The sequence below is a fragment of the Xenopus laevis genome, chromosome 7L (assembly GCF_017654675.1).
Source record: "Xenopus laevis strain J_2021 chromosome 7L, Xenopus_laevis_v10.1, whole genome shotgun sequence".
Taxonomy (NCBI): domain Eukaryota; kingdom Metazoa; phylum Chordata; class Amphibia; order Anura; family Pipidae; genus Xenopus; species Xenopus laevis.
In genome coordinates this window covers 92,114,939-92,139,299 of record NC_054383.1, presented here as the reverse complement: position 1 = coordinate 92,139,299, position 24,361 = coordinate 92,114,939, and the positions used below count along the sequence as shown (strand labels likewise).

At 38.9% G+C, this 24,361-nt stretch overlaps 1 protein-coding gene across 4 annotated transcripts; it reads right to left on the bottom strand.

Moving 5' to 3' along the window:
* Positions 1-447: 447 nt before the first annotated feature.
* Positions 448-23,365, bottom strand: h6pd.L (hexose-6-phosphate dehydrogenase (glucose 1-dehydrogenase) L homeolog). 4 transcript variants are annotated; one of them, XM_018225988.2, is made up of 5 exons: positions 23,138-23,365; positions 15,368-16,013; positions 13,803-13,920; positions 8,062-8,331; positions 448-3,556 (listed from the first exon to the last, which is right to left on the bottom strand). In XM_018225988.2, exons 1-5 carry the CDS (start codon positions 23,164-23,166, stop codon positions 2,208-2,210), a joined length of 2,412 nt encoding a protein of 803 aa, XP_018081477.1. In that variant the 5' UTR covers positions 23,167-23,365; the 3' UTR covers positions 448-2,207. The 4 variants fall into 4 exon arrangements, with proteins under 4 accessions (XP_018081477.1, XP_018081478.1, XP_018081480.1 ...); XM_018225989.2 differs by having other exon boundaries at positions 23,016-23,364; XM_018225991.2 differs by lacking the exon at positions 23,138-23,365 and adding an exon at positions 22,737-22,988.
* Between the last annotated feature and the right edge of the window lie 996 nt (positions 23,366-24,361).

The following is a 24,361-nucleotide window of genomic DNA, read 5'->3' as shown; positions in this document are numbered from 1 at the left end:
TTAATTCACTACACTTCTAGTTAATAAATCTATACTTATTGACCTATATTGTAGCAGAACAAACCACCAAAACATGGCAACAACCTAGATACAATACAAAGGAGTCCATTGTAAAGGAATAAATATTAGGATTATGTATATAATAGTATATAATAATATGTTCTAAAATAATAAAATATGCTGAAACGTGGTTAATAATATCTAATTAAATACAACGGATGATGGATTTAAAATGTATAGATTGAAAGTGAGCATACATCATTTGGATTTAGAATGTTCCCAATGTGATTTTGGTTATAGAATATCAGCATGCACCGCTCTGTTCCTGCCTTGGTTTGGGGAAAGGGCGCCACCAAGTGCTTTTGTTTCAGATCTCGAGTCAGGAAAGGACAATATAAAGGAACGCCAAAAGCAAAAATCCTGTTCCAAAAATAAAACACATATGGCAATCTGGCAAATGTTCTTTATTAAATTGGGCAAAAAGGAAAAAAAAAAAATTTTCAGTGTTTACAACAAAGACATCAAAATATCTATATGTGTCTGCTTGTGATGCTTTATGATGTCAAAACATTGAAAGCCAATAAACTTCTTTTGATGAGATCCTGTAATATACAGTACATAATTATATCTGAATCAGAGCTGTCCAATGCTTCCTATGTGAAAACTGCCTCCCGCCGGCTAGAATGTAAATCGAACTGCCTCCCGCCGGCTAGAATGTAAATCGACGGTGGGATGGCAATTGGTGCGCTTCGTTTTCGTTCATTGACTCACGAAGAAACTTTGGAAAAAGAAGCACTCTCAGTGCCACCCCGCCGGCGATTTCGATTCTAGCTGGCGGGAGGCAGTTTGGGGAGATTAGTCGCCTTGAAGAAGAGGTAATTTATCACCTGGCGACTAAATTTCCCCAAATTTGAGCGTGTGTCTCTGCCCTTATTGTTTAACAGACAGTTTGTTATCACATTTTATCAGGTCTATTCAGTTACATTCCCAGTTTACAAATCTTTGCACATGAGGCATAAAATAATGTCTCTCTGTGATTCACAGTGCAAAATGCACATTGCAATAGGCAGATATTTTTTTGTAAGTAGGCTTTGTGTTTTACTATTTCAGCCATGTGCTGTATAAGCATGTTATAGGCACATTTTAACAATACAAAAGTAGAAAGATTTTGTGTCATTGGTTACTCCATATTTAGCAGTGGAAAGCAGTCCATCCATATTAAGGCAACAAATCCTGCAGATAAACAAGCTCTCTGTTCCCTTAATATGCATGGAATACATATCAGGGTCTCAAAAATGCTACAGTTATTTCAGAAACTTTTACACATGAGCAAAGTTATTCAGTGACACCATTTATATTGTAAGTCATCACTGGAATGGGTTTGAGTAATCTAAAAAGGCAAAAAAATACTGGCAGCAACTAGATGAAGAATGAACAACTTATAGAGAGACAGGGATAAAAATATAGATATTCACTTCTGGAATCTCCTTGATTTAAAGGGGTTGTTTCTTTGAGTTAACTTTTAGTATGATTTAGAGAGTGGTGTTGTGAGATAATTTGCAATTGGTTTTCATTTTTCATTATTTGTGGTTTTTGAGTTAATAACTTTTTATTCAGCAACTCTTTAGTTTGAGAATAATACATTTGTAGTCTTACAGAGCATTTGTTTTTTTTTTAGATGGGTCAGTGATCCCCATTTGAAAGTTGGAAAAAGGCAAAAAAAATTCAAACACTATAAAAAAATAAAGACCAATTGAAAAGTTGCTTAAAATTCTATAACATACTAAAAGTTAATGATGAACCACCCTTTAATTAAAAATAACACTTTGGAAGGCTTTTTGAAGTAAAATCTAGGGTGCGGAGGGCAAATGAGGCACAGAGGGCAAATAAGGAACATAGCTATGGTCTTACTCAATTCTCTACATATATAAATGAACCAGTTTTATGGAGAAAGTTGTGCCATACAGGAAAATGCTGGCCTATCAGCTTTCTTTCAGAATGTGGTCAGATCAGGATATAAACTATCTGTGGCTTGGTTGGTTTCATGGAACTTGCACGGTCTGTGCTGAATTATCTGGCATTATTGGGGTTTCCCTGCAGTCAAATTAAAGCTTCTCTACTCTATATAAAAAATGTACCTTCATCTAGAAAATCTTTCTGGTAGGGCACAGAAAAGGCACTTAGGTGAACCAAAACACGGTGAAGTTTTACTTCAACAGAGCATCATAATCGATGTACCACACCAGCTTTCCGAAAGTCGGATTAATGCCAAAGATTGGCCATTTGATAGGGTTCCTTTCTGCACGGCTTATCAGTGTAACAATGTCATGCTTGCCCTTTCCCAGAACTAGCACTGCAACCTTGCGAGCTTTGTTGATCAGAGAGAGACTTAAGCTCATCCTCCGGTATGGATGCCCGGGACTTTCAGTAAACAACACAAGTTTATCTCCTTCAATTCCGTCCTGTGCTCCTGGGAATATGGAGGCTGTGTGACCATCGTTGCCCAATCCCAGGAGCACCATATCAAAGCTGGAATTGCTAACATGAGCAGAAATCTCTTTAGCATACACCTCTGTGCCAAGGTCTTCCTCTGAACAAATTCTCTGGTTCCTGTCCACTGGCATGGGATGAATATTTATATAAGGTACTCTCACATGCTGCAGAAGGTACTTTTCAATGTTGCCAAAGTTTGAGTCTGGCTCTGTGAAAGGTACACAACGCTCATCAACAAGCCATAAGTGGGTGCGCTTCCATGGGAAACCATGGTGATGCTTAGATAACCTCTGAAATAAAGCCAATGGGGTGGAACCACCTGAGAGTGCAAGGTGAAAAACTCCTGAGTGCTGCACTGCAGATTCAGCTGCCAGCTGTATATCCTGTGCTAATTTCTCTATCAGTTGTTCATCCCAATTGGACACCATTGAATTGCCAAGGAAGGTAGAATGGATAGAAGCAAAACTATTTGTCTTTTGCTCCATGCCCATTATTTCCAACGGCTCAACTGCTGCAAACCGCAAGCCACCATTCTCTATCACAAAGTCGAGCAACTGATCATTTTCGGAGCCTCCCGGGTACACTCTAGGTGACTCTCTATCCAGAATTTCCAGAAGTGGAGTCCAGAATTTCCAAGAAGACAATAAATTCTTTGTTGTGACAAAAGTTTCCTTCTTTCCATAGAATATATTAGAAATCAATAAGGAATATGCATCCATCTCCTGAACAGGTCGGTACACATAATAATCACTCAGAGCCTGCCCAAACAAATGGAGTAAGGGAAGCTCTGTTGTTTCTCGCCATTGACTTGAGGGAAACTTTGGTTTAAAAAGTCCACGGCTAACTAAAATAGCTGGAAATCCTAAATCCCCATGGCCAATGTGAAAAATAATCTGTTTCCTTTTACAGAATGCTCTCCCAGTCTTTTCCTCTTTCTGAAGACAGAAGGAATTGTCTTTGAACAGAACCCGAACGTATGCAGTTCTCTCATCCAGGGCTTTTCCGGATGTTAAAATGAATGGAACCCCTTCCCATCGAGTGTTATCTATTTGAACCAACACACCTGAAAAAGCAGCACATTTAGTAATCATATATTATGTTTTGGGGTATATATTATAATGTTAAAGTGTTTAATTCATTTACCTTAACTTGAAGGTTAAGTGCCAACAAATAATATGTATAATAATAATATATAATATATAATAATAATGTATAATAATAATAATAATAATAATATGTCCAAACTGAGCTTTTTGAGTCCCCCTGCTATTTCCCAATATATTTATCATTAATAATGTAGCATGAGTCATTAAAAGGAATATGAAATGGCAAGACTCTTTTGTACTGCCAAAAAAAAAGAGTTAAAAAACTGTTCAAATGTAAGTATTACTGCCCTATTACTGGACATATCAGCTGTGAGTATCATTAAAAGGGTTGTTCATCACCTAGTTAACTTTTAGTATGATGTAGACAGTGATATTCTGAGACAATTTGCAATTGGTTTTCATTTTTCATTTGTGGTTTTTGAGTTATTTAGTCAGCAGATCTACAGTTTGCAATTTCAGCAATCTGGTTGCTAGGGTCCAAATTACCCTAGCAACCATGTATTGATTTAAACAAGAGACTGGAATATAAATAGGAGAGGACCTGATGATGAGTAATAAAAAGTAGCAATAACAATAAGTATGTAGCCTCATGGAGCATTTGTTTTTGTTTTTTTCCATGGGGTCAGTGACCCCCTAATTGAAATTTGGAAAGAGAAAGAAGGTGGCAAGTTATAAAAACCTATTAAAAATAAATATTGGCGACCAATTGAAAAGTTGCTCAGAATTCTGTAACATACTAAAAGCTAAAGGTGAACTACCCCTTTAAAACTGTGAAACTGCTGTTCAAAATCAACAATTAAATTATTTTGCATAAACGACTGTTTATATTGCTTAAGTAAAGTAAGGACATACTGGAAAGTAATATTTGGCTTCTTTTGTTATGGAAATTAATTTTCTAAGATTTAGTACTACAGGTATGGGACCGGTTATCCAGAATGCTCGGGATCTGGGGTTTTCCAGATAATGGATCTTTCCATAATTTGGATCTTCATAAATAAGTCTACTAGAAAATCACTTAAAATTAAATAAAGCTAATGGGCTGGTTTTGCTTCCAATAAGGATTAATTTTATCTTAGTTTGAACCATGTACAAGCTACTGTTTTATTATTACAGAGAAAAAGGCATTACTTAGAAAAAAGGGAATCTGTAAACTATTACAACTTTTTATCCCAAAAAAGACATGGAAAATTCGGGGGTCTGTTTAAATATTTAAGTGATAATATAATAAAAGGTTCAAGGCCTGCTATAATTCTAGTAGGTTATAGAATCCTATCAGCTGCTGTTTGGGGGAAAAAAAACCACTCATTGGTTACTAGATCTTTGTGCATTTTATTACATTATCCTTTAAAGGAACAATTCAGTGTAAAAATAAAAACCGGCTAAATAGATAAGCTGTGCAAAATATAAAATGTTTCAAATATTTAGTTAGCTATTAAAAAATCTAATTTACAAAGGCTGGAGTAAGCGGATATCTTACAAAACAGAACAGAACACTACTTCCTGCTTTGTAGCTCTCTAAGTTAGTTCAAATCAGTGACTTGAAGGGGGGCTACATGGGACATAACTGTTCAGTGAATTTGCAATTGATCCTTATCGTGCAGCTCAGATTCAAAAGCAAACAGTAAGGGCTGAACTCCATGGCGCAACGTCTTCAGATTCAACGCACTGAAAGGAATCACATGTCACAAGACTTATGCTCTGAATATAATGTAAGTAATAGAAATATCGCACCTACAAACTGAATGCATCTGACACTACATGACTGTCGGATGCGAACGCCGCACGTTGTGTCTTCATCGTTTCGGATGCATGCAGTTTGTAGGTGCGATATTTCTATTACTTAGATTATATTCGGCGCATCCGTCTTGTCGCATGTGCTTCTTCTCAGTGCGCCAGATCTGAAGACGCTGCGCCGTGGAGTTCAGCACTTAAGGTCCATGTGCCCTCCCCCTTAAGTAATTGATTGGTTACTGCCTGGTAACCAAACAGTGGAAACCAAGAGAGCTGCAAAGCAGGAAGTAGTGTTCTGGCTATTATGTTAGACATCCAGTCACTGCAGCCTTTATACATCAGATTTTTGCCTAACTAACTATATTAGAAACATTTTTTATTTTGCACAGCCTATCTATTTACCTAGTTATTTTTTTTACACTGAACAATTCTTTTAAGGATGTGAAGAGTAAAATAAAATTTCCCCCTGCAAACAGAAGGCATATGTGAATGAAAGGCTTGTAAGTTTCCAAAAGGATTTTAAGTTTGTTTTAGATCACAATACACAATTGTCTGCTGAGGGTTGAAAAAGATTTAACAACACCCTGTCATTGCACTGACAAACATACACTGCCAAGAAGTGGTAGGAAAGAGAAATTGAAATGAAGAAATTATACTGCATATGCATGACCATGGCCATATATATTTATATTTTATCCAAGTAAAATAAAATCGTAAACTTACCAACCATGAACCAAAGGAGATGGGATCAAATGGATATAACACAGAATTATTGTTTGCATTCCACCATTGAAATGAATAATTTTGAAAAGACACTGGATATTTTAAAAAGGTCTTCTCAATTAAATTCAAGTGGAATTATTCTGCTTATTTTTGAATAGTCCGTAATATTTCGGGCGCCAGTGTTCTTCTAATTTAACAATATTTGGGCAGTTGCTTTGACAAGCAGAGCCATCTTGTGGTAGAAATAGGTTATTGCCTTTAAACATCAAGTAATCCCATGAATACTATAAATAACCATTGGAAAAAGAATGACCCTTTGTGCAATCAAAAGGGTCATTCTTTTTCCAATGGCTATTTATACTATGTATCTCATTTGACCCTGCACACCATCCTTTGTTTCTCTAACAGATGGAAGGTGTTCCCTACTCTATATGCTTGTCAAATCCCATGAATAATAATTCACTAATGGGTTTACAATTAAGGACAGGCCCGGATTTGTGGTGAAGCCACAAAGGCCTGGGCCTAGGGCGGCAAGTCTCTAGAGGCGGTATGCCGCCCAGCCAAATTCTATGTGCACGTGCACTCCTGCAGGGGGTTGCACTAGATTTTGGCAGGTGCTAGGACCCTGCGGGGCATACATGCAGGGCACTAGTACTATGTGGTGTGAAGCGGCCTCAGGGCACGCAGGACTGAAATCCAGGTCTGCTTAAAGGGGAAGGAAACCTAGTTGGCGCAAAAACCCTCCCCCCCCTCCCGTGTGTTGCCCACCCTCCCTCCTCCCCCTGGCCTACCCGTCCCACTGGGCAAATGCCCCTAACTTGTTACTTACCCTTTTGCGCAGGTCCAGTCCAGGGAGTTCACAGACGACATCTTCTTCTACGCGATCTTCTTCCTCCGGTATAGTAAAAAAATTATTTATTTGTGCAAATGAAGCAACGTTTCGGGCATAACCAACCCTTAACACCAGTGTAACATTTACTCATTTATATACCTCAGTAGGGGGAGGGGAAACACATTTGCTCCTCCCATGTGATAAAACTTTATATTAACCCTTTATGACATATATGATGAATAAATACACATTAAATACATAATAAATATTGAAGTATCTTTTTAATCTAAAAACAAAAAGATACAAAACAATGTTACACAATTTGTGCTAAGTGTAACATTGTTTTGTATCTTTTTGTTTTTAGATTAATACAGCTCATGCTCTGGGAATGGCTGTGTTCCTCAATACATAGGCATTTTTGGCGCAGGAATAGAGTACATAAATTGTGAGTAATGATTTTAATGTATGTTGCAAGGCTTACCGTTAAGCAAACTATATTTCTGCAGGATGCAGAGTTTTAAAGGACACTGGACACTTTGAAGATTTTTGGATTATATATAAACAAAAGATACTTGAATATTTATTATGTATTTAATGTGTATTTATTCATCACATATGTCATAAAGGGTTAATATGAAGTTTTATCACATAGGAGGAGCAAATCTGTTTTCCCCTCCCCCTACTGAGGTATATAAAGGAGTAAATGTCACACTGGTGTTAAGCTTGATAAAGAGCTGGTTATGCCCGAAACGTTGCTTCATTTGCACAAATAAATAATTTTTTCACTATACCGGAGTGCTGCTGGAGTTTGTATTGGAATGGCAACCTAATGTAAATATGGTGTATGGAACCTTGACTTGAGGAAAATCCTTTTAGAACCCAGCAAGCTTTTTGGGAACATGACCTTTTTTCAAACATATGCTTGAAATGGTACAGTCAAGACCCATCTAGGTTTCTGGGCTCTCCCAGACCCACTGGAACTATTGTTCCCCTACTGCTGACCTCGTCTCTATCAGAGAACCCCACATTTCCACAAATGGTCTGACTTTGGGATTTGGTATTTTCCAAAATAATCTATTGCACTGGGACAATGTAAATATTGAACTTCTATAGAAACTGAACATATTTGCATATCTGGCAGAGCTCTAGCATATAATATTTCTGTTGATGACTTACCTGCAAAGGTTTGAGTGTTTGTGAAGAAATTGGAGTTTTTTTCCAGCTCCTCCCTGACCTGCATGAGATAGTCCTGATACTGGCCAATGACAGCACTGCTATGATCAAGGCTTTGAAGAGAGTTCATTACCTCCAGTTTTGCTTGTAGGACATCATATGACTTGCTGTAATTAAGAGGTACCTCCATCGATAAAGATGTCAAGATTTCTGTCAGGTGGTTCTGGATGACATCTCGTATGACACCATATTCCTCGTAGAAGCTAGTGCGTGCTAGGAATAAAACATTTCATTTAAGACTGTGGAGCTAACAGCACAGTAGGGCCCTAAATATGAGATAAAGCAATATTTGGTGTTTCTGACATGTACTGTAGGTAATTGCAGATAACAAAACACCAGAAAACACGTTCACATGGCATCTTACCTGAATTGCCATGTCCAAACATTTATAACCATATATTTGCGGGAGTTTACCTAAAACTTCCTGTTCCTCGTTACTGTAAGGACTACAGGACACGAGCGGGTAGGGGAGGGTTTGATTGTTGCAATCAGTGGTCAAAACACCTCTATCTACCTATCATGGCCTCTGATATCAAATAAAGGGAACAACAAACATGAAGCAGTGACAGGTGGAGGTCTGCCTTTGACTGCTCCATGGGTACCACCAGGGCAGCCATCAGGGGGGGACAGGGGGGGAGAGTTGTAGGGGGCCCCGAGGGTAAGGGGGGCCCAGCCACGCCACACTTACTTGATTAGCCAGGCCCCCCATCCTTCTGAGAGCTGCTGACTTCGGGAAGGCATGGATGTTTAAGGGGCCCTGGCCACCAATTTTCTTATAATGTGGGGGGGGGGCTGGCCACCAATTTTTTTTCTCATGTGGGGGTCCTAGCCACCAATATTTTTTAATGGGAGGGCCCTGGCCACAAATGTTTTTTTATGGGGGGCCCTGACCACCAATATCTTTTTATTTTTTATTAACATGTGGGAACCCTAGCCACCAATATTTTTTTTGTTTTTTTACTGTGTGGTGGGGGGTGGACCTGTGGGGTGGGGAGGGTGGACCTGTAGGTGGGGCTTGCAGTGGGCGCAGCCCAGGGGCCCAGGAAATTCTGTTGTATGGGGCCCTGTGATTTCTGATGGTGGTCCTGCGTACCTCTTAGGGTGCTTTTCATTTAACATTATCAGGTGTAGCAACTGAACATTTTAGCTGAAGCTGACCTCTGCCAGGCAAAATGCCTGGTGTGCCAACAGAAAACTGCCAAAATTCCTTTGTGTCTGCCAGTTTTTAGTTTATGTCAACAGGAAGCAGCTTTAAAGTATTTCTCTGCCAGCTAAATTATGCTGCTGAAAATCTGCCTCACATTCCATTACCTTCAGACTCAGCTTATACAGTAAAGGTTACTAAATACATACACATAAGCACACTTGTAAACAATGGTATGACTATGAAGATTTTCATTCATCCACGTCATGGTATATCTAGCATAGGTAAATCTAAATCAACTGGACACACACTTTCGAAGCTCCTCTGAGATGTTTTTGCTCTTTGTGTTTGGACTCTGTATCAGTTGCCACACATTCCGCTCTGTGTTGCAGAGTTCAAATGACACCTCTCTGCTACATACAATGCTGTTCTAACATCTGTACCCCGGCATTTTCAGAACACTTCACACATCCATTCATGTAACTCTCACAAGTAACACCTGTTTCTAGAAGTTGCATGACACATTTGTAATCCTCTCACAGTAACTACACAGAATCAACACCTCTGTAAATTTCAGATGTCACCTCTCTGAAGAGTTACAATGTGCCGTTGTGATTGGATAAGTGGAAGAGTTTATATGCCGAGAACTTCACAAACCAGTAGTAGTGAAACATCTTCAATGATTACTTAGCAATTCCAGTTGTTTTAGATTTACCTATACTAGGTAAACAATGGTGATTTCAAGACCAGTGTCCCCACATCCTAAATTGACATCCCAAAAAGATTATAGCGACAGGTAATGGGAACTTTAGCCCCAAATACATGATTTAGAGAAGGTTTAAAGCATTCTGCATATCAAAATATGCTCAGAAATTTCCTGCACATCTGAAAATGCTCCTATGCATTACCTAGTGGTAAGTTTGAAAATAACACCCAGCAAACCCTTTCTGTGCCTCTTGGTGATCACCTCTGGTGATGTGCCGGAGGTTTCCAAGCAATGCAGTTTTACCTTTCAACTTACCACATGTCATTCCAGAGCAGTATTGTGCTGGCATTGTAAAGGGTTAACACTGGAGACATTTGGTTTTGGATTTGCACATGGAGGCTATACAAAGGTGCTATCCACATCTGCCTAATGTGACAATTCAGAGTAACACAATTTCTCTATAGGGGGAATGTAATTAAAAGCTGCAGGTGTTATTTATAGTGATGGGCGAATTTATTCGCCAGGCGCGAATTCGCGGCGAATTTGCGCGTTTCGCCGCCAGCGAATAAATTCGCGAAACGCCCGCGAAAATTCGAAAAAACGGACGTCGGCGCCAAAAACGGGCGCCGGTGTCAAAAACGTTCGCAAATTTTTCGGCGAAGCGAAATGGGGCAAATTCGCCCATCACTAGTTATTTAAAATGGCGTATTTGCAAATATTTAGCACTTCTTCCAATATAAAATCAGTTGCTTCCTCCTATAGAGAAGTTCTGATCGCCCACTTATGGATCACCCCCTGCCCCTATTTTCAGTATGCTGTTGGGTACTGGCAAGTCCCAATATTACATTGCAGAAAACTGGCCTAAAACACACAACCACTTACAGGGGGTCATTAATCCTGGGCACTACTACCTCATGCATAAGGTAATGATGATGACGGAGGGTGTCCCAGCAGGCCATATAAAAGTGAGATGTAACAGCTCATACTTTGGGGACTCACCTTTGTGGGAGTATGTGCCTAGGATTCCAACTCTTGCCTCAGGAGGACACAAAGAAATTCTAGATTGGTATGTATAGGGTTTCTCTGTGTTTTATTCCCTTTTATTTTACCTACTGTTTGTATTTCTGTATTTGTTGTATGTCTTTTTTAGTAACAACTTTTTTTTTTTTTTTATAAATGCACTGTTTATTTCTGTAATATTAAAAATTAATCAATTTGAGTCAGCGCTAAAAAGCCCAGGGAAATAAGCACATAGCAAAAAGGATATTATGGTGTAGTATGTTATATAACTTGGTAACCTATTTTCTCAGTTCCAAATACTGCTACCATGCCGTCTTCTGGATACCGTAATATATGTATTATACAGTCACCCCATTTGAATGTGTTCTATGATCACACAAACGTTAATAATTATCTTTCACACATCAAACAACCACTGTCAATTTGCCAGAAGTTGTTTTGTGCTATTGTAAAACATACAGAACCACTTAAGTACAATGACACGTTTCGTCGATTTCTGACTTCCTCAGAGGCTTTAGAAGCCTATGAGGAAGTCGGGAATCGACTAAACTCGCCAGGCGAAAGGAGTCCGATGTCATCCCCAAGCACCACTGAGATTACACATGGTAGAGGAGACAACGCTGGTCAGAATCAAACCCTCAATCTTGGGAATCTTGTGAGTGTAATCTTAAATAATTTTTATGTAATAAAGGTTTTTACACTTTTTTATGCTCTGTATGTTTTACTACAGCAGGAAGAAGCTTCTGGCAAATAGACCTTGGTCGTTTTATGAGTACAAGATCATTGACAATTGTAAGTACCCACCTGAGAGTTACACGTGGTGAATTTAATTGGTGTGATCATAGGACACATTCAAATGGTGTGACTTTAGAACACTTTAGAATATTTTACGGTATCCAGAAGACTGCATGGTAGCAGTATTTGGAACTGAGAAAATAGGTTACCAGGTTATATAAAACATACTACGCAATAATATCCTTTTTCCTATGTGCTTATTTCCCTAAATTTTTTAATGCTGACTCACATTTACTGAAACTGCACAGACTTTACACTCGGGGGAGAACTAGTTTTTACCAGTCGGAAAAAAGGGTAACTTCAGGGACCTTGGATAATCTACTACAAGAGATAAAATGTAATACGTTGTGTTCTAAAGAACTCAGGGCCCATTTGAAAGCTTGAGCCTAGATGTATTTACTCTAAATAACTAGTATGGCTAGCAGGAGAGTGTGTTTGTATGTAAATTAACCCTTTGGCTGCTGGAGTGTTTGTTGAACTAGTAGGATCTAACCCTGACTATCAATAGTAGGAGAGGGTGTTTGATGCATTGGTGTATTGTGAGTTATTACATGTTATATAGAGCAGGGGAATTATATTGTGAGTTATTACATGTTATAGAGAGCAGGGGAATAGTCACATTAAGTTTCTATTGCCTGTTAATGATCAATGGTGGTTGCGAATGTATTTTCTGGGTGTTGGTATGTTTTGGGTTGTCTGATGTTAGTCTAACCTGTGTGTAAGGTGACTGAGTATAACCCCTTGTAGCCAAACCCAAGAGTCACGTGTGGCTGAGAGTGTCGTTTTCGTGACAATATACATCAGACTCCTGTCCCTCCCACAATTTTCTCTCACTTATTCCTCAGATACGTGACTACCATATGTGGCAATTTATTTTTTTTATTGCAGTTGTTACAAGGTCATACATTGTTTTATAAAGGTACACAAACAGTTTATATATTGTAAAATCTGGTAAGAAGAGCAGCATTTATTCAAATACAAGCCAATGAAATGTTCTCATGAAAATGAGAAAACACCAGTGCATCGAGTTTCAGATTTAGAGTGGCCTCTCTCTGCTAGGATGTATTATCTGGTGACGTTGTTATGACAGAGGCAGCTCTATGCAACAGCTTTTCTCCCCCAAGTGCATTGTATACATACAAAACAGTAAATACTTTCCCTAAAGTGTACACAATCAAATACCATTTTAGATACAGTAGGGCTCATTTACAAACATAGGTGCTAAACTGCACAAGTGCAGTTGCCAATAGCAACCATTAAGGACTTTAATTTTCCTACTTTTAGTTTGCTGTTGCAAACAAACCATAACATATAGAGAATTACTGCAACTGTGTTTAACAGTTTGTGAAGCAAAACACTGAGCTAGTTTATTATACACAGGCCTATTATCTGCATATTTCAATTGGTCCTGATGAACAGGGCCTGTCATATGTCACTTATCACAGCTAGATGATGGACCTTTTTGATAAGAAAGTAGAGAGCGTTGCTGAATGATCCACAATACTGACATTGTCTGTTGTTATAGGTACCGTATATGTCAGAATCACTGAATTATTTGCCCTAAGACCCCACTTCCCAACGTGAAGCTGCAAAGCAGATAATACATAGGGGAAAATGTAATATGTTTCGCTAGCACAAAAAAACTATGCAAAGATGCTTGCGAACGTTAGCGACCATGATTACGTCCATTTGTTTTTCAATTATCTGTGTAACTAAATTTTTTTCTATGTTTGTCATAACCTGAATACCCTGATCACGTCAAAGAATGCATTTTCTTTGGTGAAATAAATTTATTTATTTTGCCAAGCATATACTACTCGGGCAAGCTAATCTGCATGCAATACATAAGATGGTTCATTTAAATTCTCCAGTTGAAGCACCAGACATTAATTGCACATGAATAACCTCATGTGAATGGTGATGTATTTTGTTCATCTGAATCCATATTGTCTTTTTTTTACCAATGTGTCATTCATGGATGGCACTACCATATCAATCTCTCATGAAACTGTACATTACCTTTTGCATCAACGGTTTCTTTTAGAACAATCTCTACGCGCTCCACATATTCTCGGTTCCAAATGGGATCTAGATGCTTTCTATTCTGTCGTCGAAAAGGCAGAATCTGTTCAACTGTCTGAAAGGTCAATAAAGTAGGCAAAATGTTTTATAAACAAAGTTAAAACCTTATAACATTATGCAAATAGTGATATATAGCAAACGTTTCCTATTGGGAATGCGGCCATGAAAAGGGATGGCACTGTAACTAAATATTATATACTGCACAAAGTGCATGTTGTACAAATAGTGAAATTACAGAAAGGCCGTCTCCCATAGACTCCATTTTATCCAAATTAAAAAAATGTATTTTCTGTAATCATTTTGGAAGCAAAATGATTCTATTGGGTTTATTTAATGTTTAAATGATTTTTAAGTGGACCATGAAAAGCACCTTCCATTACCCGCCATAGTGCCCCCTCCCTGCTTCTGCCCTGCATAGTGCATTAGTTAAAAATGTGACCCTAATTGTGAAACTCACTTTTCTGTGCAAAGTAGCAAAGCAGAGCTCAAGGGTGCCATCTTCCACATCTTTGGTTTTCTTCAGATCCTCTTTCTTCCCTTTGGCCATTTACGGAGTTTCTGGCGCATGCCAAATATCTCCCTTCCAGAAGAAAACCAAGATGTGGAAGATGGCACTAGGGGCGCTCTGCCAATGCTGTGCAAGAGAGTGCAATTGCGCTCTCCACACTAGTGTTCCTGCCTCCCCTCCTGATAGGTAAGCCAGCGGGGGGGCGGCATTTGAGGAGCAGCCTCAGATGGCTTCTTCATCAGAATCGGCGCTGGATGGCACCCTTGAGCGCTGCTGTGCTACTCTGCACAGATACACGAGTTTCACAATTAGGGTCACATTTTTCACTAATGCAATATGCGGGACATAAGCAGGGAGGGGGCACTATGGAGGATAGTGGAATGGGCATTTCACATTTTTGGGGGATTTAGCTCTCCTTTAAGGTATAAAGATCCTAATTATGGAAAGATCCGTTATTCGGAAAACCCCAGGTCCCGAACATTCTGGATAACAGGTCCCATACATGTATAAGAGCACTTGCCTTAAGGTGCCCATACATGGAGAGATCCGCTCGTTTGGCGATTGTCGCCAAACGAGCGGATCTCCCTCCGATATGCCCACCTTGAGGTGGACAATATCGGCTGATCCGATCGTGGGCCCTAGGGCCCAACGATCGGATCCTAACGATGCCCAAACGGGCGGTCGGATCGCGGGACCACATCACCGAATAGATGCGGCCGCGATCCGATGGGATTTTCTGTCCCATCCGATCGAGCTCTGGCCGACTTTCAGCTAGATCTCGATCGGTGAAGCCCGTCGTGGGGCCCCATACACGGGCCAATAAGCTGCCGACATGGTCTGTCGGCAGCTTTTATCGGCCCGTGTATGGCCACCTTTATATATGTGGAAGTCTGAATAAGCCTGCACATTTTGTTTAATATGCCAGCATTAAAGTACACTGAATTTCTTAACCAGAGGTTACAGGAAGTTTCTAATGTTATGTAATGTTATGCACCTGCTTTCCCAAGTAATGATCAATCCTATAGATCTCCTCCTCTTTGAAGAACATCTGTAGGTCACTGGCCAGTTGTTGTGCAGATGCATAATCATGTCCAAAAGGTTTCTCTAAGACAACACGCAGCCAAGCACCGGGCAGTGGTCGGCAAGTGGCATTGATGCTGCGAGCAATATCAGTGTATGTAAATGGCGGCACAGACAGATAGAATAACCTGCCAGACTCATGTAGTCCCTCCTCTGACATTGTATTTTGTATGTCCTGGTTCAGTGCTGTATAGTTCTCAGCAGTCTTCAGCTGTCTGTAACGGCCGAGTCTAAGAAACTGGTCTTTCAACAGAGCACATCTGTCTGGTGTGACATCCCCGGGACATTGAAGAGACTTTAGTACATCAAACATTAAACCCTCTGCCTTTTCTGGGGGTGAAAGAGCACCTCCATAAAAACTAAAGCTGTGTCCCCTATCAGCTTCATTCAGGTAGAGATTGAAGAGTCCTTGCCACAAGTACTTCTTTGCTAGGTCCCCAGTGGCCCCTACAAGGATAACAGATATGTGCCCCTTCTGTCCTGTACAGTCAACAAAATTGGCTCCCAACAGCAACACGATAAGAAGGCAGTTCAGCAACATGTTGTTGCCTCCGAGTATTCTGGGGGAATAAAACAAATACACATCACAAATCACATAATATACTGTATATGTACCAGTTTATGAAAAGGCTGCTTTACCAAATGTAGTTATATTATACTGAAGGTAGCAAAGAGATGCTGTGAGGCCCTTAAAGGAGAACTAAAGCCTTTCATGTTTTATACACTGAATTTATTGCACCAGCCTAAAGTTTCAGCTTTTAAATAGCAGCAATGATCCAGGACTTCAAACCTGTCACAGGGGGTCACCATCTTGGAAAGTGTCTGAAATCAGGGGCCAATTTCTATTTTCTTTTATTTTTATAAATGTACATACTTTAAAAAACCCTCTGTTTAAGTTCTTTCTGCGGCTGAAACATATAGCTAATATAGTAGGTGGAAGTGATGTGTGGAGCTTGATGAGCTTGTGCTGTTTTGTCATGCCGGCTGTTAATCTTTGCTTGCCACAAAGGAAACTTCTAAACAAGATTGAGCAGTGCAGAGAGGGAGAAAACAGGTTGTCAGAGACAGAGCTGTGAGAAAAAGGGGGAGGTGGAGATGACGTGTTGTTAACCTTTATATTTGCACTTTGAGGGTGGTTTGATTTGGTATGAAGATTGATACACATACAGAATGTACAATAATAAAAAAGACAACTTGATGGTGGTTTGATTTGGTATGAAGAAAAATACACATAAGTACAATAATGGAAAATCCACAGACTTCTGTCCTCCGTTATGGGCTAATATCAAATAGTTAGTATAGTTTAATTCCACATAACCCAGAAAAGGAAAAAAATCTAATTCTAAAAGAAATTCCTGTAAAACAACATGGAGTAAATGGTTTGTAATCAAAATGAACTAAAGGTTACAGGTAAACACAAACGAAACAGTACTAGACATAGCTGGAAATTTGCTGGATGCTAGTAAATTGCACGTGTTAGCTAAGGGCTCTGGCTCGTGGGGAGCTTTGACCGCTGTGTCAGAATACTGTGAATAGCATGCCTGCTTTTTATATTGTATTGTATGTGCTGCGGCTCTTTGAGTAAAACAGCTCCAGTGACTTGGGCATTTCCTGATTAGGGATCTTTCCATAATATGGATCTCCATACATTTAATATCTACTCCAATAAATATTAATTATATTTTAATTAAGATTAAATACAAGGTACTGTTTTATTATTATTACAGAGAAAATGGAAATAATTTTTTAAAATTTCAATTATTTGATGAAAAGGGGTGGTTCACCTTTAAGTTAGTTTCTAGATGTTATAGAATGACCCCATCTAAAAAGCAAATGCTCTGTAAGGCTACAAATGTATTGTTATTGCTACTTTTTATTACTCAGCTTTTCCTATTCATATTTCAGTTCATAAATCAGTGCATGGTTGCTAGGGTTATTTGGACCCTAGCAACCAGATTTCTGAAATTGCAAACTGGAGAGCAGCTGAATAAAGAGCTAAAACAACTCAAAAACCAAATAATAAAAACCAGAGTGTTTGTAGATTTCTAATAACTTTTCAGGACCACTGCAATGTTCATTGTGTAGTCCAGTTTGCTTTCACAGATAGGGTGTTGCTTTGCATTAACAAATATAGTAGAAACTGCATACAGTATTTTACTGGTATAACAGTACAAGTAGTGAGAACTCCTCAGATATATATAATATACAGTTGCAGGCATACAGATGCTTGAAAATGTGATGGCAACACAAGTCATTTTTGAAGTGAAAAAAGGAAATCCTTTAAACCAGAATAAAATGTACTCACCTATATAAGAGGATGCAACCCAGCAGAACTCCTGGCAATACCACATGCGTGTATAATCCTAGTGTACTAGGAGTCGGTCAGTGTAACATCTTAACAGGAAGAGGCAGTCCAAAGATCTCCAGGATTAATCATTACACAAGAAAACCTTGCGTAAGTATTAACCAGAATTTCTTTCCCGGCAATGGGATTTCATGCATTCCCAGCACTCATGTTTAGATAAGGCACTGAAAGCTGAATTTCAAGTGTTTAAAAAAAAAAAAAAAAAAAAATTGTATAAGATTAATTTCAGAGTACAATGATGGATCCAATGAGGAACTGAAGGTATTTAGTTTAGTATGAATAGAATATTAGTTCTGCTTCAATAAAACTCCTGTTTGGCAGAGTTATTGTCAGCCAGACTAAAATATCAGAGCATCTAATCATAAGATCACCTCCTTAACCGACCGTGTCAGTCATGTGAATTTTTGACATGTCAGCCAGTAGGGATTTGTCTGGCATAACGGAGTATTATTTATAGAGAAGACAAATCCGGCTCTGAGTGTTTACTTAATTATCATAAACACGACAAAGGTGCGGGTATCGGTTCAATACTGAATAGCTTAATGCAGACTTAGCCCTGCTCACCGTGAACATCAGTTGGTCCGGGTGCACCTGCCCCGGACCCCACTCTTCAATCTAAACACCGGGCTCTCTCAGTCCGCTAAACAAATGTTTCAAGTAAATCCTTAGAATCTTACCCTGCACGATAGGTGACCCGGGTGCAGCCAGCCCCGAGTCCGTCACTAGGAAGGAACGCCAAAAGTCCAACAGTCGATTTGCAGGCCGCGCACTCCTGGGTACAAACACAGATCGCTCGTCTCCAGATTGTTTAAAAGGTAAATACTTTATTTAAGACATACAATCAAATAACTATGGCGTCTGAGGTCTGACGCGTTTCGTGACAATGCACTTCCTCAGAGACCTCATTTCCTGTCACATTACACCGAGTTTAAATCCCCCCCAGCACACCTGAACATTAATTAAGACACTAAAAAATCCTTTCTTTTACTCACTAAAAAGTCGCGTTAGTTGTATGTAAAATAAATACTAGGAATAGGGATAATCCTATGAATTAGTTCTTTGATTGATATAATATATAAACATAGACCATATAATATGTATTTCATATCTTAGATGATTACAGTACTTCATTAATGTGACATTCAATTTACTTTAATCCATAATTTAGAAATGTAATTTGATATAATAACTACTATTTGGAGACTTATAAGTAAAAAATCTTATAACCATTTTATCTTTACTTGTTCACAAAGCGATCATGCAACAATGTATAAATATATGATATCACTAGACATACACAGTGTTACTACATAAGACTACAGAATAACTTGTCTTATGTAGTAACACTGTGTATGTCTAGTGATATCATATCCTACAAAATAGTACAAAAAAATTATTTTGTACGATTTTTTGGGGGGTTTTGCCCGAAATTATCGGATTTTTGGCTTAAACCCAGCACAGACCACAATAACTTCCAATTAAGATAGGGACCTCTGCCACTGAATTAAACACAATATCTAAAAAACAAAGCCAGAACCAAAGGCACAGGAACAAACAAGAAAAAAATATAGGGTAATATTGTTTGGTAACACCCCGTATTGTGCTTTATGGAGATTATTATGTGCACCACATGTGTGTTAATCCCCTTCCAATTACAATGCCACCATCAGATAAAGATAAAATAGGCTTTCCTTGTAATCCTGTTTTTTTTTGCAGGTGGGTACTCACAAACATGTTCTATTACAGCTTGCACAGACGCATGGAAGCGCTGAACACAGGTTAAATGCAATATGCTGCGTCCCAACCTGCGTTCGGTGCTTACATGCTTCTTGTGAGAGTACAGTCACATTGGAAAGAATTCAGTGCATCTACTCCTGGGCTCCCATGCGGCTGAACGCATGAAACCAGAGCGCAGCTAAAAACTTTCGTCCCTTAATATCGGATGGACGATCATGTGGTGCAATCTCCCGACCTACCACTAACCATTCAGATCAAATAAAGTAGTTACAGAACAAATCAGATGATATTCTGCCCATGACAGCAATCGTACGAAAGTTATGTCCGACAAATTGTAGTGACAAGCTCCCATTGATATAATCAGATCGACAATACATGCAGAGATATTATCATTAGCAGACAGAAATCTTTTAACCTGTCAAATCGACTAAACAACCGATTGCCATGGTACAAAAAATGTCGGGACAATCCACACATGGTCTGAAAACCGTATGAAACTTACATTTGTACAATTATATCTTTGTATGTATGGCCAGCCAGCTTAAGGCTGCAACTGTATTTACCTACTAGAAACCTGCCCAATAACCACAAAGAAAAATTATAACAAAGTTTTTTGGTTACAAGGAGTTACTGCAGTATTGCAAATGTGCCCCCAGTATGAACAGGCTTTTTACTACAATATTTATTTCATTGAACAAGATTCAGAAAATACTAATTCTTTAGTAAAAGAACTGTCTGAATTTTATATGGCTATTTAAATCAATTAAACACAGTTGTGACAGCTGAATGGCTACCAAGCACTACCAGGCTCATTAACTGCACCAACACAAAGTCCATTCCTAAAATATTTCTAACATTACACACACAGACAGTCAAATTTTACATACAGGAATCTCCCACACTGCTAGTTGCTCAAATACATCCGAATAGTGTAAGATGTAAAACAAAGTTTAGTCAAGTTCTTGTAACCCACAGGACCTCAAAACTCGTTATTGCTAGTACCCTCCCATATTTTTTTTGGACAAGAAAACATAATTAAACCCTACCTTACAAAATACAGGACAGATTGTCTGTAAAAACTTCCGTCCAGAAGCTGCCATGTCAGCTTAAATTTGAATATTTTAACCAGGAGTGTAAAAACTCATTTTTTTAAAATATATTTTGCTTTACAAAAAGCTGAAAAGCTGTAATAAAATGGTGTTATACACAAAGCCCCCCCCCAATAGAAAAAAGGGTAGACAGTTTGCAGTTGGTCTCCATTTTTAATTGATTTAGCTTTTTGTACAGCAGTTATTCAGTTTGAAAATTCAGCAGCAAAATGATTGCTAGGGTCCATTTTACCCTGGAAACCAGGCAGTGGTTTAAATGAAATTAACAATAACATTGTAGCCTTACATCACATTCGTTTTTTTTTATCAGTGGTGTAACTAATCTAGCCTAGGCTCCACCCCAGTAGGAAGCTTGACTATTAAGATTTTTTTCCCTGATGCATACCTCCCAACATTTTGGAAATAAAAAGTGGGACAAAAAAGTCGCCGCACATAGCACAGTGAAATTTTTTGACCATGCCCATTTTTGTGGCCACACCCCCTAATTACCATGTTCATTTTACGAAATTTGGCAGGCTATGAAAGTTTGCATTTTTCTGTGTTTTTTTCAGTTATTACAGTTTTTAAGGTGAATTGCCCTTTAAGCTGTGAGTCTAAAGCTGGCCATAGATGCAAAGATCCGATCGTACGAATCATCGTACGATCGGACTTTCCCATCTCCCGACCCGCCACTAACCATTCAGATCAAAGTCTTACCAGTCAGATTAGTTAAAGAACAGATTAACAATGTTCTGCCCCTGACAGCAATCGTACGATATCTATGTCCAACCAAAGCTAGTGACAGTCTCCCACTGAAAATCGTATGATCGGCAATACATGCAGAGATATTATCGGCAGCCGACAGAAATTTTCTAACCTGCCCGATCGACCAAACGACCGATCTCCGCTGGAAGAAAAATGTCGGGACTCTCCACACATGGTTCGAAAATCGTACGAATCCTCGATTCGTACGATTAGATTTTTGCGTCTATGGCCAGCTTTACTTTTCCCAAGGTTATCTTATATTGTTACAATTACTTATTTGCTTATATCGAAATTGTAACAAAAGTATCTTATCTGCTGCTGTATCTGTTCTGGGCTCTCTGCCAAAAGCCAATTAAGTTAGAAACTTTGTTTCTTTTTCTGACTGTTCAGTGCAGAGAAAAATGGGACTTTCCAGTACAAATGAGGGACTGCAGGTTGAGCTGTCAAAAGAGGGACCGTCCCTCTAAAAACGGGACAGTTGGGAGGTATTCTGATGAATACTTGCTGTCTCCCAATTGCTCCAATAGCTAACATGCAGTCTATACAGACAGTTGTGCCAGTATTGATAGGCATTCTCTGGAGATGCAATTTCCACAATTTGCTTGTATAATAATAGTCCCTTGTTCAACACAAGTTCAACTAATAGGGTTTGTGTTGCACATACTTTTTGTTGAGTGTATTAATTTTTTTATTTCTTGAGCTAAACAGGAAAACTGAAGCTACTCCATGTTGGGTCCTTGCAGGGCAGACAATTATGTTACAATTACTGCCCTTTTAAGTAATAATGGGAAGTGATCCATGCACTTAGTGGCATATATATAATGTTTATTTTATTAGGGAAGTGTTGGAATATTAATCTCATGCACAAAAAAATAGTATTTTTTCACTTACATTAAAGAGATACGTTTCATTTTTCTTTCTTACAGTAATAAAATCCTATCTAGCTACATAAATGAAAATAAGGAATTATCAATGGTCCTTATGTAATTCTTTAAAATTGTTTCACCAGCTGGTGCTCTCATTCACTAACCCATTACGTTGTACTGACAAAAAAAAAACATTTAATTTTGGTAATGCAGTGTCCTTATCCCAGCCTTTGAGTGTTAGAGTCCCTATTTGGAAAGTGATCTAGGAGGGTCAAGTAGAAGTGGAGTTTTCGAAGAAAGACTGAGTTTGGTGCAGAGTTACAGTTGGGCGTTTCCGGTTTTTTGTTTGGCATCGTAACTTTTGCATGTGCTATTGCTAAATGCAGTATATATTATTGTGAAATGCAGTATATGCTATTGTGGAAGCTGATGAACCAAGAGCATGCACTTGTTTGTCCTTACCTTGGTGTACGCTCAAACTCTTAGGTCCCCCCAAATCTTCAGGAAGATAACTACATTATACACATTGCACAACTGGTTGCTGCCCGGTAACTGTTTCCTGGTACATATGAGGGTACAGAGTAACCGGTTACTGTGACTAACATGTAATATGTTGAAGGAGAACTGTCATGAAATATAAACCCTACTATTTGTCTCATTATTATAATAAAAAAATCCATTAGCACATTATAATCTATATAATTAACAACTTGCATCAAATTTGTATTTAAAATACACTTCTTATTATCACTCATTTCTAACTGTTCTCCACACCAGGCATTATCAGAATCTGAACTTAGAAGTGTCTATTGTAGAGCACCAGCGTTGCCTTAGACCTGCCCATGACCCCTGAATCATAGCACCTCTCTTCTTCATCCTCTAGTGATGTCATCTCTGTGCGCCTCACTTCTCTTCCTGTTGTTGCAGAGAGGGAAGCATTATTGCAGAGCTGGCACAGTAAAACTCCTTCCTCACTGATTGCAGAGAATTGTTCTCAGCAGGGCAGCTCCTTGTCAGAGAGGAGGAGGTTGAGCAATATTCTTCGGAGTTTGCTTGTGGGTTTTTTTTAGGCTCTCCTGCTGGACTGCATCTGTGGGGGAGGGGATGAAGTGTGCAGCTTACTTTGCCTCTGAAACAAAATACTAATAACAGTTTGTCAGCAGGGCCATTAGTTTGTCAGACAGGGAGGGTTGGGGGAGTTTGAGCAGCACTGATTGTACTGTGTATTTTTTTTTCTAGAATCTCCTGTTCTCGTCCAGAAATGGAGAAGGAGAGACGAGAATTGTACGGTGGGTTTTTTTTTCCCCCTTCTGGATATACTTTAGCAACGTAGGTTTAAATACAAAAGCACTGTATTAAATTTTTACAAAAGTAAACCTATATTACACCTTCCCACTGTGATATTTTTGGAGAACCTATGGATTTAAAGAGGTGATTTACCTAACTTGTATTATGTTATAAAACAGCCAGTTCTAAGCAACTTATCCATCGGTCTTCATTTTTTTTTTTTTTTATAGTTTAACTGTTTGCCTTCTGCTGAATCTTTTCCAACTTTCAAATTGTGGCCACGGACCCATCTTAAAAAATGTTCTGTAAAGGTGGCCATAGGCAAAAAGATCCGCTCGTTTGGCGACACCGCCAAACTAGCCGATCTTTCCCCGATATGCCACTAACGGGCATGGCTATATCAGGGGTAATCTGAACATTCAGCCCAGATTATGATGAGAGTGCAATGGGCTCCGGCGGGATCGGTCGGGACAAAATCAAACCTGTCCGATCGACCAAACGACCGATCTCCGCCGGACGAAAAATGACGGTACTCTCCACTCACGTCCGAAAATCGTATGAATCCTCTATAGGAGCTTTGCATCTATGGCCACCTTGAGGCTACACATGTATTGTTAATTATTACTTATATTTCTATTCAGGCCCACTCCTATTTATATTGTAATTGGTGCATGGTAGCTACTGTAATTTTGACCCTAGCAACCAGATTGCTGTTATTGCAAACTGGAGAGTTGCTGAATAAAAAGCTAAATAAGTTAATTAAGTTAATTTAAAGGTGAACAACCACTTTAATATTGTAG